General features: G+C 35.8%; 1 protein-coding gene across 6 annotated transcripts in view; it reads right to left on the bottom strand.

The window, feature by feature from the left end:
- The window catches only part of Nox4 (NADPH oxidase 4), a 126,292-nt gene that overhangs the window by 37,640 nt on the left and 71,912 nt on the right, over positions 1-16,740 (bottom strand). For all 6 annotated transcript variants that reach the window (XM_006995719.4, XM_015989144.3, XM_076546686.1 and 3 more), the window contains one exon: positions 15,197-15,257. In XM_006995719.4, coding sequence (XP_006995781.1) covers positions 15,197-15,257 — 61 coding nt within the window. The remainder of the gene's footprint in view (positions 1-15,196; positions 15,258-16,740) is intronic.

Raw genomic sequence — 16,740 nt, 5'->3', positions numbered from 1 at the left:
GGTTGGTAAGGACAGTTTCCTCTTCAAAAGGCTTGTTGCACAGCTCTAGAGTAGTCGGACAAATATCATGAGCCTTAAGCTCCTTCTGAGTCAGCCTTATGTGCAAAGGTTATGATTTCCCCAGAACAGCTCACAACTACAAATGCACAAGGCAGGGATCTTTCAGTCAAATCCAAGCAGTTCTTATCATCAATATTTACTCTAAAGCTTATTATACATGTATCTGCAATGGACTGACCGTGTATGGCAGCTATCTCCCTCTATCCAATAACTCTCTGCTCTTCTTGTCAAGGTACTGATTTCTAATAAGCATGTTATATTAAACAAACAAACCAACAAAAAACAGCACCACCTTCTTTGGAACATAACCTACAAAGGATGAGACTGTCAGGCCTTCATTTTTATACTGAGATATTCTCTGGGAAAATTGCCAGTACACATGTGCATGCCACTAAGAAGGACCAAGGTCAGGAATAAACCATTTCCCATGTTCTAGATGTTTCAGAAACATCTAGATTGCACATTCTGAGGCTCACTGTTAAAATAAAGACTTCTCAGACACAGATTCCTTGAAACAGGTTCCACTATCTGAGATAGCCTAAAGGTTGGCACAATGCAGTTTTGTGCACTTTCATAGCATGATCCAAACCATTCTTTATACTAGAGTCCCTGAGCTTCCCTTTGAGTCCATTCTTACTCATTAAACTAAGAATCCCAAGGGGAGAGCTGGATTTCCCTGCTTTATCATGTCTGGTATTCAGTGAGTTTAAAGTAAAATATAAAAGACAGATATTATAGAAAGACATCTAGATTATTAGTAAATGCTAAGTCTACCAGTCTGTAAGCTCATAATTGCAAGCTTTGCTGAACATGTAGGTAATGTAAAAATAAAAAAAAAAGAAAGAAAGAAAAGAATATCAGGAAGGTTTTATAATACCCATAGAGGAAACCCTTCTAATCCACAGTACTACAAGACAAGCTAAATACATGTGATAAAAATTTCCCTTTTCTCCCACATGAATAAAGGCCAAGAAAAACTCTAGTGGAAGACAATTTAGAATTGGGAGTAAGAGCAATGTTTAGGGAAACTGGAGTTTTACTTCATGTTATACACTTCTTCCCTCATTCAACAAAACATTTTTTGAGTGGTTATTATTTGCCACATGCTATGAATAAAACAAATTCTCATCAAGGAAACTTTGATTATTTAAAAAAAAAACAAATGCTCAAAACAAAAACAACTGCAAAGTCGTTATAGATGCTTGTTAGAGAGGTTTTAAATGAAATTACAAAATTACCTAAAGAGGGAGAGAGGAGCATTACTCCTAGTGACTCAAAAATTAATGGTCTTCAAGTTTTGATGATTGTTTACTTAGGAAAAAATATTCACATTAATCTTAGCAAAACAAATTACTTCTAACAATGGAAATTAAATGGCAGACTTAGAGACAGCCATATAAACTAAAAAGAGATAGAGGATAAATTCACTCTTCTGAAAAGTTGGTCTAAATCAAATAACTTCATTCATTACCATAGTAACTAGTGCTGAGTAACAATAGCTTCTATTTAAAGTATTGCTTTCAAAACAACATTAAAGGCATCCAAAGTAGACTACTTTGGATATATCAAGAAATCTAGGTCTAGAGCAAGATGATTTTCTTTTAAAATAGCCAAACCTTTTCTAACAGAACTCAAAAGGAAATAAGACAACAATTTTAGAAGAAAAATGCCAGCTGCCTGTTTGGGTTTTTATAAAACATTCTTTCCACAAATATTAAGACAATTATGAGATCAATATTAAAAAACCCTTATTCTGCCTTATATACAGGTACACAAATCAACCTCATATACATATTTTTAGAAGACAACATAAACACATAATAATTGAGTTACACCAGCTGGACCTGGGAAGAGGTGTAACACTCACCATGTCCTGGCTATTTACTTCCTGTACTATAGTCCTTTTAGATTCTCTGGACTATATGAAAATGTATCTACCTTTATTGCTAATTCACAGAGAATTAAGATACTTATTCTAGACTTTACATTTCAGAAAGGGTTTAAAGTTTGCCATCAATAGTGAGTGGAGACATGATTAGAAACAATGTCTTCAGTTTTGTGTGTTGTAGGGAAGGAAACTAAATATCAGACAGGACCTGACAACCCACAGGTCAGCAGGCCAGCAAGAGGTAGAGACAAAAACCAAACAGAAGCAAAGCAAAACAAATCTCCCATCCTGTATTTTTTTGGTTTGCTGGTTTCCACAGGGTTCTTTCGAGACAAAACACTCTGCTCGCTTGTCCTCCCTCCCTCCCGGTTCCTTCTTGTCTACGGATTACACAGTGAGAGTAAACCACACACACACCATCTGCATGGCTCGACACCTGCTACATTTAAGCACTCCATGTCTGAATGGAGACAATGCAGTATTAGAAGAAGGAAAACTTTCAATGGGTCCTTTTGCTTTTAAGGGAAGCAGTGATAAAATTCTATTCCCCTGAGACGCATTATTCTGCTTCCTATTTGTTAAACATACAATTTAAAAAAGTGAAGCAAGCTTTTGGAAATACAAACAGACTGCTTGGCCTCTAAGCACATCAATGATTCACTGTCTATAACTGGATTTCTCCTAAAATATAAATTCTCTTTTATTGCTGTGGAGGCTATGCTATAACAACAAAAACATTGACAAGGGAAAGAAAGAAACCACAGGTTCAAGAAAAGTCAAAGCAAGTATGAGAGGCACTCTTGGATAAACACATTATTGCTACTAAGTTTTCTTCAACACAATCCGCCTTTTACGGAAAATGCTATACTTAACAATTGTCACAGCAAATGCATTTTTAAACAGTGTTTGCACTGAACAAAAGAAACACCTCAAAGTGATCAAGGCTCAGCTTGATACTAATTCAGTTTTTGCTTTCAGCACAAACTCTAATACCACCTACGCTCATATTCAAAAAGGAATAGGCAATTTTGTTCAGGACTCAAAGAAAATGCAAGGGTTTTTTTGTATGTGTGTTTTGAAAGTATGCTCACCTAAAACCTGGGCTATGAAAATTAATACTGTGAAGCACATGGCCTTTTGCATTCTATCAAAAACCAACCCAGCAGTGAGTCTTCTGTGTTCTTAAACAAAGGACATACTAGCCAAAGACGAGGCCTATGGAACATGTGTGCCAGGGAAGAACAGTAAGTAAATAATGCTGTTTCAACAGACTACACAGTTTTCCTTAAACCCCTGATGTCCTCCATCATCTGATTTCTTCCTGCCAGGACCTCTTTTCTTCTTTCACCACTGGTCTTTAATCAAATTCTGCCAAAGATTTAAGGGCCAACTCAGAGGCTCACTCTTTGAAAAGGCCTTGACTGATCAATCATGCAGAACAGTAAAAATATTTTCACTGAAATTGTGGAGCCCACAGTTGATGGTGAGAGATTATATACAATGAGCATAGGCAGTCTGGTAGAGATTCCTAGGACAGAAAATGAAGTCCAGTTTCTTTGGTTTAGCTTTAAAACGCTTTGCAAAAAGCCAAAAGATCTCTTGCATGTGTCTGTAACTCCCCTCTCCAAAGACCTCTGAATATGAACCAACTACCCAGCCCCATTAACACAAGATCATTGTCTAATAAGCATGCATTTATTATTTCTCCTTGCTTCTTTTTTTAGTTTCACTCTGGCCATAGAAATTATGTATCTGCTTTGGCAAGGGGTCTACATTTTCTGTTCAAGAACTTAGCATATTATTCTGTTTTTAGCAATTCCTAATCAGGTAATTCAAACATTACTGCTGATAGGAATCTAGTTTGGAAATCAGCTTTGTCTTTTATGTATGTATGTATGTATGTATGTATGTATGTATGTATGTATGTATTTATTTATTTATTTATTTATTTATTTATTTATTTATTGGTTTTTTTTGAGACAGTGTTTCTCTGCATAATTCTGGTGCCTGTCCTGGATCTTGCTCTGTAGACCAAGCTGGCCTCAAACTCACAGTGATCTGCCTGGCGCTGCCTCCCGAGTGCTGGGATTAAAGGTGTGTGCCACCACTCCCTGGGTGTCTATTCTATAATTCTCTATTGTTTGCTATCTATAAGTCTGTGTAAAATCAGACTTTTATGCACTGGGTGGAATCAGCTGCAGTCCATAGCTCTTTAGTAAGACAGGTATAAGAACGGGATAAGGAAGGATAGCTATAGGCCTTGGTTCAGTTTTGGAGGTCCAGTGAGTTTGTGCCTGGACACTGTGAAGTTAAGCAGTGTTTCTTTTCTGTCCTCTTAGCTTGAGAAGGACAGACAGCCGGAAGAGGCTGGAGTGCTGAATTTCCTGTTTCTCCAGGAAGTCATGTTCAGTAGGTTTCCATCAGGCTAGTCACTGGTAAATAGTTTCTCATGAAGGCAGGAGAACAATGCTCAGTCCCTTTTAAAGTAATTCAGTTTTCCTAGCCCTTGCCAAAAGTCCAAGATCCTTCTCTTAATTTTTTTGTTATGAAGACCTTATAAGTCTCACAGACAATAACTTCACAAAAGCATGGGCCCATCGGAGAGTGGTTATGGCTCAGCTTTGTCCACATGGAGTCTCTAGCTGTTTGCCAATAACAGTCCATATTTTTCTACACAGACACTGGGACCATGAATTTTGATGATGAGTACCTGTGTCAGATATTCCTTGTATCCTATTATACAGATCTACATGAGAGAGAAACCTGGATTAGCACATATGTCTTTTAAACTAGTACAGAAGAATTGCTGGTTTTTAGTTTTTTTAGTTTGTTCAGCCTTTTATATGCTGGTGATATACAGCGAAGGTTTCTATGTTTATCCAAAGGCCTATGAAGACCAAACATATTATGTTTTAAATCCACAGAAGATTGTTCTTGTCCTTTAATTTTTTTTTAATTATTATTTTTTAAGTGTATGTGTGCTTTGCCTGCACGTATATCTGAACACTACCTGAGTGCCTGTTGCCTGTGCAAGTCTGGAAAGGGTGTTTGATCTATTAGAACAGGAGTTACAGATGGGTGTGAGCTGCCATGTGGGTGCTGGGACTCAAACCCAGATCCTCTGAAAAACACAAGTGCTCTTAGCTGCTGAACCATTTTGCCCAGCCCTCCTTAAGTTTAAATGAAATCAAGAGCATGACTGTTTATATTTGCAACCTTAAGTCTCTTACCTGCATTACTACAGTCAATCTTGTTTTCATTTTTTTTTAATATTTTAAATTTCTGTATGTTTGTTTTGTTTGTTTGTTTTTTGAGACAGGGTTTCTCTGTGTAGCTTTGTGCCTTTCCTGGGACTCACTTGATAGCCCAGGCTGGCCTCGAACTCACAGAGATCTGCCTGGCTCTGCCTCCCGAGTGCTGGGATTAAAGGCGTTAGCCAACATATGTTATTTTTTGAGATCATAATCGCATAATTTTCTGCTTCCTTTTCCTCCCTTCAAACCTTACCAATGCCCCTCTTTGCTCTTTTTCAATTCATGGCCTCTTTTCCATTAATTGTTGATCCATATGTATGTATGCATATCTTACATATTAAATATATTACATATGAATATATTTATAGCTAAATAACTTTGATCTAAAAATTGCAACTTCTTTAGAGAATGAGAGTTCTATTATTATGCTTTCATTATAAGAAAATGAGTACTCAAAATGCATACCATGATTTTAGTAAGAGTATAAACCATTTGCCTTTTTTCCTCCCTTTAAGTTGCTTTGAACACTAACTCTAGAATGACTTGGTAAAGCAATATGCACCTCATTAGACATTCAGTATTTATGGACACAGTTTTGACACTGATTAAGAAATGCTGTTATTAAGATAAGTCTTAGTTATTCTTCCTTTCATTCCTTTATATTATATAAAATCAAGTAGAAAATACTAAAAGATACAATATATAAACTTCTCTTGAAAATAAAATAAATGAAAAACTGCAATAATCTATACAAACTGCTTTAGTATAATAGCACTGCCTCTAGTCCAGAAATAGTTTATTTTCAAGAATAAAAATAACATTCATTCAGTAAAAAAACAAAAGAAAACTTTGTTTTCACTTTTGAAAAATGAATGTGTTAGAATAAACTTTGTGAGCATTAACTTCCTTCCATCTCCAGGGCTGTCTTTACACTTTATGCTGTTATAAATTAGGTGTTGTGTATATAAAAAGAGAAAAGACAGCACAATTTCACATTCATAAACTGAGAAAACAAGAGGAAAGTAATTTATCCTCCTTCCTGGAAAGAGGCATTAGAGAGAGAGAGAGAGAGAGAGAGAGAGAGAGAGAGAGAGAGAGAGAGAGAGAGAGAGAGAGTGTGCAGGCGCGCGCGCGCACGTGCATGCACGCGTATGTAGCATCCTTCTCATTTTCCTGACACAAAAAAAATTGTGGTTTCTGAGAGTAGAAAATATGAAGTTTAGGCCCATCTCCTATTTACTGAATGGTTTATCATATTATATTAACAGATAAGATGTCTGATGTTTCATTAAATGTACTAATCATTCATCTCGGTAATTTTACACAGACTCCTGAGACTGGAAACAGTGTTTCACAATACAAATCATGCAATTCTTAGTGCATCTCTTCCTGACCTAGATAGCATCCCTTAACACACACATGTAATTGCACTGTATTCCCTTCTCATCTTCCATTGCTAATCATAGGCCAGACTAATACACATTCAAACACTTGCAGGATTTGAGGAAAATTTGGAAACAGGAAGAATTCTGAAATAGGGCCCATTAATACAAGCTTCTTTTCATGCACTGGTTCTCTTTGCTTATTCCTTTCTTAAGTTACATAGTAGTTTGCAGCAATCTCGACCACCTCATCTAACGTCCCTTCCAAAAATGTAATTTTTATAAAGCTAGCCAGCAATTTAGTCTCATTGTTTTAGATCACTTCTTTCTTAGAACATGAGATTAAATTCTTTACTTCCTTGATATTAGTAAAATATTTAATTTGTTGTTTTCATCTCTAACCTGGCCTACCCTGTTTCCATCTTGCAGAAAATCGGCAGGATGGTTCATATAAAGTACAAGTTTGTTTTCATTTCCAACCTGAATCTGCACTATTTCACCAGCATCAGGACTAGGCCACAGAAGTCCCCACAATCTCCTCTGGTCCTTGCCCCTGGAAACCAATCTCTCCTGACCTTCCAGCAACAGGGCGTTTGGCATTCTAAGAGCTATTCAAGCTATCTCTCCCTGGAACTCTATACTACTGTAAGAGAGCTGTGCTTATACCTAACACCAAGTTTGACCCAGAAAACCTCCAAAATCTGTTGCAAAGCTTCCTCATCATCTGTTACAAGGGCACACATTACCTTTGTTTTTGTACTTGAAACCGTGTCTGCTTGCTTGAGGTTTCCATATGCCTTTTATTCTGTTCCTTTCTTAGTTCCCTTAAGAAATATTTATATTTATTGGGAGCAGGTGACTTAGCAGACCCCTAAATACAGTGACGGTTAAAGAGTGAATAAAGAAATCCTAATGGGATACTGCAGAGTCTGTATTAGTAGGCTAACTCACCCACTAGGACTCCACCTGAGTTCTGCAGCTGCCAATGAAAACAAGTGCTCAGAGTGTATGGTGTTCGCCTACATAAAAACATGACTGATACTAAGGTGTCTAGAGATTTCAAAGAGGATTTGAGTCATGAGCTGTGATCTGAAGACACTAAAGGCATGTTTCTTTGGGTAGAGAGAGACTGGATGGTGGTGAGTTCTCTCTCTCTCTCTCTCTCTCTCTCTCTCTCTCTCTCTCTCTCCCTCCCTCCCTCCTTCCCTCCCTCCCTCCCTCTCTCTCTCTCTACACACACACACACACACACACACACACACACACACACAAACACACATATATGTCACTTTGGACGCACTTGTGGACTTTGATTGTATAACTATAAATTCCTGTCTGTATAGCAGTATAAATCTTGCCCTCTCTACTTCATTCTGGTTGTGTGTGTGTGCGCGTGCGCGCGTGTGTGTGTGTGTGTGTGTGTGTGTGTGTGTGTGTATTTCTCATCACAAGAAGGAATAAGAGAAATTAAAGGAAGAAAAGCAATCTTGTTAGTGGGCATAAAAGTTAATCAGACTGAAAAGAGGGTGAAGAGGCCAGAACTTGAAGGCCTGTAGTGGTTTGAATGAAAATGACTCTCATGGGCTCATATATTTGCATGCTTAGTCCCCTAATGAATTATTTAGAAAATTAGGAGGAACAGCCTTGTTGGAGGAGTTGTGGTCTTGTTGCAGGAGGTGTCAGTGGGAGTGGCCCTTGCCAGGCCCAGTCTGTGTTACTCTCTGGCAGATGCCTACCAATCAGAATGTAAAGCTCTCAGCTACTGCTCCAATGTCATGCCTGTCTGCCTCTCACCATGATGGTCATGACTAATTCTCTGAAACTGTAAAGAGAGCCCCCAGTTAAATGCTTTCTTTTATAGGTTGCCTTGATCATGGTGTCCTCTCATAGCAATTGAATACCAAGATAAAAAGTCAGTCTCGGACATGGTAGCGATAATCTCGCCCTCACCCTAGAAGCAACAAGAAGTTACTGCAGAGTTTCAAATATAAAAAGTCTTAGCTTGATTGATGTTTTGTGGTTTCCAGACTATAAATAAAGAATGAATTCAAAGTGGCAGATATAATACATTTTTTCAGAAGTGGATTGATGTCAATTAAAATCAAATTTACCACCTGCTTAACTTCTAATTTGCAACAGTGAACTATAACTGAAAAAGAAATAACAATTATTCTGAATTACCCTATTTCAATTTAGCAACACACATCTCAGAAGACTACTTGGCACAATTCAGAAGAGCCACCAGGATACACTTATCAATTTCATATTCCAAATGATCCACTGTATCTTCCTTCTCCTCCACATTATTGCACACCTTCCCTATCCTCATTCTCAGTGCTAAGCCTACAATTGATTTCCATTAAAAGCAGAAAGAACCAAAACAAAAATTCTCTTTATTTTATCCGTATCTACTAACTGACTTCTAGTCGTACTCTCTAATCATCTTCTCTGCCTTCTTCATTTTATAAAGAGAGAAGTATTCATGTTGCTTTAATGAAGTTCAAGTCTGCCATGAATGCATTGGATCAAGTCTCTTGGGAAGCACTTGTGGACTTTGATTGTATAACTAACTGTACATTTCTTTCTCTCTAGCAGTATAAATTTTGCCCTCTATACTTCGTTCTGGTTATCCACATCACACCCAGAAATATATAAATATGTTACAATTATTTCAGCAGCCATACAACATATTAATATGTCTCTAGATGCCTTATCCTTATAGCATCCCATCAGCTGCTAATACTTATTAACTTCACTTAAAATAAAAATTCTTAACATGCACTGTAGTGTTCTGGCAAATTTTGAAGATATATGCCTAAAAATAAGCAATGTATATACTCTTAGATATGTATACAATATATCTCATATTGATTAATTCATTAACAAAATAAACTTATATCTCACAGGAATTTGAACATCAAGGTGCCAGGTTTGGTGCTTGGTCCATTCCAAAGATGGTATCTTGCTATTGTGGCATGACATGAATCAAGATCAAAAAGGGGTAAACTTTAACTCCCCCCAGCCCTCACAACAAGAGCACCTCTTTTAAAGGCCCACCAAGGATCACACTGGCAATTAAGTTTCAGTATGTGAATTCTGGGGAAAGCTTCATCTCACTGTGATGGCACTTGTTCATTTCTGTGGAAAAAACACCCCACTGTGAATGAGGGGAAGCTACACTACTTGATTTCATTGACTACACAAATAAGAAGAGGGTTCCCATAGCTTCAGCTGATCTGAGGTAATGCCAGCATACCACAGGATGCCCACTTGCTTTTTAAATTATGGCCTCATGAAGCTACTTCAACGGGGTTTTTATTCCAAGCACTCTGTCAACCATGCCTTCTAAAGTTACTAGTTCAATCTTCATTTTACCTGATTTTTTAGAAGCATTTGTTACAACTTATCAACCCTGTTTTGAAGCATGCAGCTGTGGTCTGCAAATGAAATGCTCTTTAGTCTTTTCTAATTGACTGACTAGTCACCACTGATGAACATACCATGTTGGAATGTCTCAGAATTTAGTTCTCCAGCACAGTTCTTCTTGAACTATATAAACTCTTTAAGACGTAAGACAGTGCCACTTCTTAGGAGAAGTTATGAGTAATTATTAAAACAATCTTTTTTTCTCAAAATGGTTATCAGAATTTACTAAAATTGAAAGGAAGGGATCAGGAACACTGGTTATTCAGCAATGCTGTGGAAAATACTATGTCAAGCAATAACTGATTACCTTACAGAATACTTAGAATTTGCCTAACATCATAAGTTGAAAATTCATTTATAACTATAAAAACTGAAAAGTTTTGCAATACTTTAATTTGCAAATTAAATTTCTAGGATTATAGCTACTTTGTAAACTGAAGGCATACAGTCCTAAGTCATGTCCAGAACTAACTCAAAAGATGTGCCTCATTATGAAAAAACACAAGTCCCTTGAGTTGCATTTGTTTCAACTTGAATGTTTATGCTCAGTCTTTTCCAAAGACAAGCTCCTGATAGGTTATCCAATCTCAAAGAGCCCACCCTAAATGTATATACATTACTAATACCAAATAAGCTCAGCATGATATATGTATACAAGTATATATGTATATACATGAATGTGTAGACATACACAGAGATACATGTGCACATATGCACATACCTCTACACATAATTACACATATATATGTTAGTATGTGTGTATGTAATCATAATACTTAAAGAAGAAATGGTCATAAATGTGATGATCAGGAAAGACCAAGGAGGAGTTGGACGGAGAGATTGTGGGGTAGAAATGATGTAATAGAGTATTCATGCATGAAATTCTAAAAAAAAAAATAATAAACAAAGTAAGCATTACAAAAGAAAGAAAGAAAATTAAAGTATGGTGGCAAGATGGCTCAATGTACACAGTAGCTTGCCCCCAAGTCTGGTGACCTGAGCAATCTGCATGGTAGGAGGGAAGAAATGACACTTGCAAGTTGGCCTCTGACCTTCACATGTACTCCATGGCACATGGACCAACACATATAGACATATGAAATAAACCATAAAAATAAATAATAGATACATGTAAAACAACAGAGTTACACTAAATCACTTCACCTATATTAAGGAAATGGAACAAGACAGATGGTGCCACATGAGACTACAACATGGCTAAGTGAAAAATTAAAGCATACTGTTAAATGCTCCTGCTCAGAAAGCAAGATTCCTACCAAGATATCCCTATTCACCGGCAATGTACCTAATAACCCAAGAACTCTGACAGAGATGTACAACTACCAAAACTTTAATTTTGTATCAAGTTCTGTTGTTGAACATACACATTTTGTAAGGCTACAGCTGCCATACACAGTGATTTTTTTCTGATGCATCCTGGCAAGTTCAATTGGCAACCACTGCAGTGGCTGATGGGCAAAAGATGTAACTGAGGTTAATAGAATTCATCAACCATATGGCAGGAGAACCCTAAGAAGGAACCATCAAAGAACCACAGACATTATGTTATAGATTATTCCACAAAGAGTTTTAGCATTTTCCTTTAAAGCTCGGGATTCTCAGCCATTTTTTTTTCCCTCCTAAACTCAGGCCTTTTTTAAAAAAGTACCTCCTGATAACCTCTAGGTGGAACCTATTAGGACCATGTGAATAATCATTCAGACAGACTTGAAAACTGTATCTTCGACCTGGCTGTGAGACTCAAAGCACATCCTCCTATGTCCTAGAGCAAATGTTTGATACATATTTGATTATTAGTCACAATAACCAATTGTTTAAAAACTATCTTCTATTGATGACTAATCACTGGAATTCAATGGTCATAGCAACACCAATCATAGAAAATATTCTCCCAGTCATTCTTTTCTAGATGTAGCAGATGACAATTTTTATTGTAAACTTAGATTCATGTTTACATTGTATGCACATAAATTAAATAAACACCTGTTACCTCATATACAGAGATATGACTTTTGATGTCCAAATGATTCAGTCTGCAATTTATTTTACCTCTCTCCTTTGCATAACCTTTACATTGGGGATTTAATGATAGTACTCAGGTTTATTTGTAATTTTGCAGTAACTAAAAAGCCCCAACATTCCCTGAGGATCTATTAGCAGTTAATGAGTGCTGGGAAAGGTAATATAATTTTCTTCAGTGGTGAGCCCACTGATGACTTGCTCATGCTCTAATAAGCCCCCCATCATGCTCCTACAAACAACTGGAATTAGATTCACTGAGTCACACACAAAAAGATTTTAATGTAGGAAGATGGGTTGTCAGAAAGAAATGTTTCAGTGGGAGAGATGAGGATGAAAGGGCAACAAGGAAGAAAACAACTGCAAGTCATTGCATACAATGTATGAAACTTAAAAGGAAATACAAGCAAATAAAAAAGCTGTCTATGATACCACAATTCTGTAAATTTATTAAAACTACTTGAATCAAAAGCAAACTGGGCATTCAAAGTCATTTCTACTATGTGGTGAATTATATATTTTTCCTAAATATGTTGTCACCATAGATTAATACAATTTAGTGTAGTTACATCTAACTTATAAGGAGAACTACAAATTTAAGAAAGTACTTAACACACCCAGCACATGTCCTATCTTGGACTTTTCATAGAAAATCAGCAGGATGGAACCTGAAGCATACCTGCTTTATAGTGTCATAGACACAGAGAGGTACAACATCAACTCTTTCGTGGATGTTTGTAATTAAAACTGCATTTAACAGTTCTTATAATGTGGTTATATGTTATCAAAGGAAATCCACAATGTTTCATTGTCCTTAATTCTCACTTTAGACTCTAGAAGTTAACCAACCCATATCTAATGATTATTGCAAACTATAATGGACAATATGAAAATTTTGTAATCAAGAATCAATAAAAAGTCATTATGTGAATCATATAATAGGTACTCTATTTAAGGTCTATCTATGACTACCTACCCTTTGGTTATTGAATTTGTTCATAGCAAAAATTTAGACTAATTATGTGTGGACACTGTGTACACAACACTTATGCTGTGGAAACTCAATTTTTTTTTAAAATCTACTATTTAAACCACTAAAACAAAAGAGTAAAATGCTGATACTGAAATTATTCTACAATATTTATATCTAGCACAGATATGATAATTTTAGTCAGACTTATAATCAAGATAGTAGTCTAGGATCATACATTTGAAACAGAAATACGATAAATTATAGAAGAGAAACAAAAATAATACTAATTCAATTCCTTTGACTATCTTTAACATCATCATTGCAAGGGGAAAAATATCTTGCACACTCGAGGTTTTCTCTACATTTAATGCATGATTCATGCAACCAGGAGATGCAATTCCTAATGAAAATGCAGACAAGTATGAAAATGGTGTCTCTTCCTCTCCTGCTATGTAGTTGTTTCACTTCCATCTTATACATTGTATATAGTAGGTTCCTCTTGGAAAGATCAGTATGAAACTAAATCTTTTCTTCATTCCCTGTTTATTGCCCATGGTAGAGAATATTTCATCAAAGCAAAATCATTGCTAGAAATCCACAACAGGGAGCTGGAGAGATGGCTCGGCAGGTAAAAGTGATTGCAGCTCAAACCTAGTGACTCCAATCCTAACCTATTTTGGAAGGAAAGAACCTCCTCCCACTAGTTATCCTCTGACTTCCACATGCACACTATGGCTTATACACAGCTACAATACACATGCACACACGAGCGCGCGCGTGCGCGCACACATACACACACACACACACACACAACACACACACACTACATATACACACTAATAAGTAAGCCATATCACTTCCGATGTTCAAATTCTTATCTTACACTTTGTCACTTCTGTTCATAGTGCTCTGTTCATAATTTTAATTTTGTCGGAAAACTCAGGGATTTCTGATTTCAAGACAATGTTCTCATTTTTCCTTCAATAATTGTAACTCTGTTGTTTCCAGGAAGCTAAATCTCCTTTTGAAATATTGTTTCAATGAGTGACAGAATTATTTAGGGCTTCTCTACATGCATGCTTCACTCCATTATGTGAGAAATGTCTTACTTTATGCTGAACTTAACTCTCTGAATAAAATGATCTTGCATCACTCTCAATGTTACAGCTCATTTTAAAAAGGAGGGCAAAATTGGCAATATTGTATGCTCCCAATGGAGGTAATTAAAATAAATATTGAAGCAATTATTTATTTTAATGAGCTACCAGTGATCAAAAATAACTGAGAAAAAAAACTCAGACACAATAGCTAGCAACAAACTGTCATAAAGCTTTTCCCTACCCTATGAATTAAATTATATTTTTGTTCTTTTTCTTTTTTTTTTTTTTTTAACAGTACTTTAAACAACCAAAAGCCACTATTTCCTAAGCAGGCATTTGTCAGCCACTGTGTTGGATCAATGTAATATAATACCAAATAACACTGCATTTATCTGTTTTGAACTCAATATAATGCATATCTCAAGTAATAAATGTACTTATTAAATAGATGTCTAAATTATAACCAAAATATCTGATACTAAAAGTAACTTCTTTTCTAAAAACGTTATGGAGTTAGAGATATTCACAATGGTTATTCAAAATTGAGAGTTGTTTGTTCTCAACCCAAACTGTTTATTTAAAATTTTACATTTATGTTGTGTCTGTACATGAGTTATGACATGTGTGTAAAGTTCAGAGGGCAACTTGAGGAAGTAGATTCTTTCCTTCTACCAAGTGATTTCTGAGTCTCAAACTTGGGTCCTCAACCTTGACAGCAAGCACCTATACCTTCACAACCTATTTTCTGCCTAAATGTTGATTATTTTGAGGGTCAAACCCACCATGATTTTTTAAAGTCATAATTTGAAGAAATAAATTTTAGCATTTCTACTATGGCCAGTAGGAAACCCCATAAATAATGTATTATTTATAATTACTGATATTCATATTATTCTCATTCCAGAAATAAATCTTATAAGAAAATAATATAGGTATTAAAACTAAATAAGAAAAGACAATTAAACTGCTCAATATATATACAACTTTCCATACATTCGCATATTTGTTTTGTTGATACATTTTGCTATGCTCCATTCTTTTCAAGGCATTTAAAGCTTTTAAGTGGTACATACCTGTCCAGTCTCCTACTACTTTAAAGTGGACACCAAATGTTGCTTTGGTTTCAGTAGGACACTGAAAAAAAAAAAACACTGGAATCAATTCAGATTAACTTTTTTATTTTAGAAGTATATGATCTGATCCAAACTTTTATTGTGATAACAAGCCCTCAGATCAACAGATAATGGAAAGAAACAGGATACAATTTATGACAGAAAAAGCAACACTATCTGATCATTAGGACATCTGAATTTCTCTGAAGACCCATAAATAACATACAAAACAGAAAATACACAAAAAATTAATAGTATATGGTATATAAATATTAATCATGTTAAAATATCTTTTGAGATAAAATGTAGAAGCCACAGGGAAGAAGAAGTAAGAACTGAAAAATAATGACCTTTGTGTGTCTTGTTCATAGACATTATATATTTTGCATTGGGACAAATCAGAGAGTAAAAAATTCTAAATAAGGTGTGAATTGTCTATGTCCAATATGATACTGGTCAAAATACATCTAATACATTTCATCTTTTAATTCTTAGGAAAAATTTCTGCATGGTAACTATACAGCCAACTGAGCTTCAAAATGGAAGTAAAAAAAGATTACTCTGTGGTCCCTATTAACCTAAAAATCACCGAGGCAGTCAAAGAAAGAATCCATTTCAGCTGGTGATGAGAAATATTTCCCCAATTTTCCAGATCGTTAATTGCTTATTAAACAATCCCCAAAATTAACATTTGTCAATATTGGATATTCTTTTTTCCAATCCATTTGGTAATGTTAAGCAACCTGAAGTTATCACAAGATGTGGGCTTCAAACTTTGTGAAACTCAGAAAGAAGTATTATCCTAATGACTCTCCAACTGTTTTAGGACTGTTGACTAATGTCCTGTTGCAGACTCACATATGAAGGACACATACCTGTTAAATCCCATGAAACTGAAATATAACCTAATGATTACAGATGAAGGTTATCTGCTAGTGACTACTCAGCTTAAATCAAGTACTGTGCTAACAATTGTATCTATTTACTCTCATATAACTTTGAAGAGTGTCTTTCATAATTACAGAAACAAAGCAACTAAACTATAAAAAGGAGTAGATCTGGGGGAGAGGGGAGTTGGGGAGGGAGGAATGGAAGGATGGAAAAAACTGTGGTACAGATGTAATGTTTGAGAGAAGAATAAAAACACAAAACACAAAAAGACAAGACAGAATTTAGAATGGGCCTCTTATACTTAGGTTTTAAACATGCCAAAGTAGTATCTTCATTAAAGCAAAGATATGGAAAAGAGGAGATCACATAAAAATCAAAAGAGTGGGTAGTTAAAAGATACACTCCAAAGATTATGAGAATCTGGGTACAATATGAAGCAAAGGGAAACGAATAGAAGGGTTAAGGCCTAGAGGAAGGGAAAAATAGCAATAGCTGTAAAGAGCACAAGACTGGAGACTGGGTTATTCAACACAACTTCAGGATCTCGGAGCTAACTATGCCAATGAATCCATGGTGGTCATTTGAGAATCTCTAGGTGTCCCTCTTGCATGTTA

This window comes from Peromyscus maniculatus, chromosome 1 (genome assembly GCF_049852395.1).
Source record: "Peromyscus maniculatus bairdii isolate BWxNUB_F1_BW_parent chromosome 1, HU_Pman_BW_mat_3.1, whole genome shotgun sequence".
NCBI lineage: Eukaryota > Metazoa > Chordata > Mammalia > Rodentia > Cricetidae > Peromyscus > Peromyscus maniculatus.
Note: the sequence above shows the minus strand (reverse complement) of the source record. Positions and strands in the feature narration are given on the sequence as shown.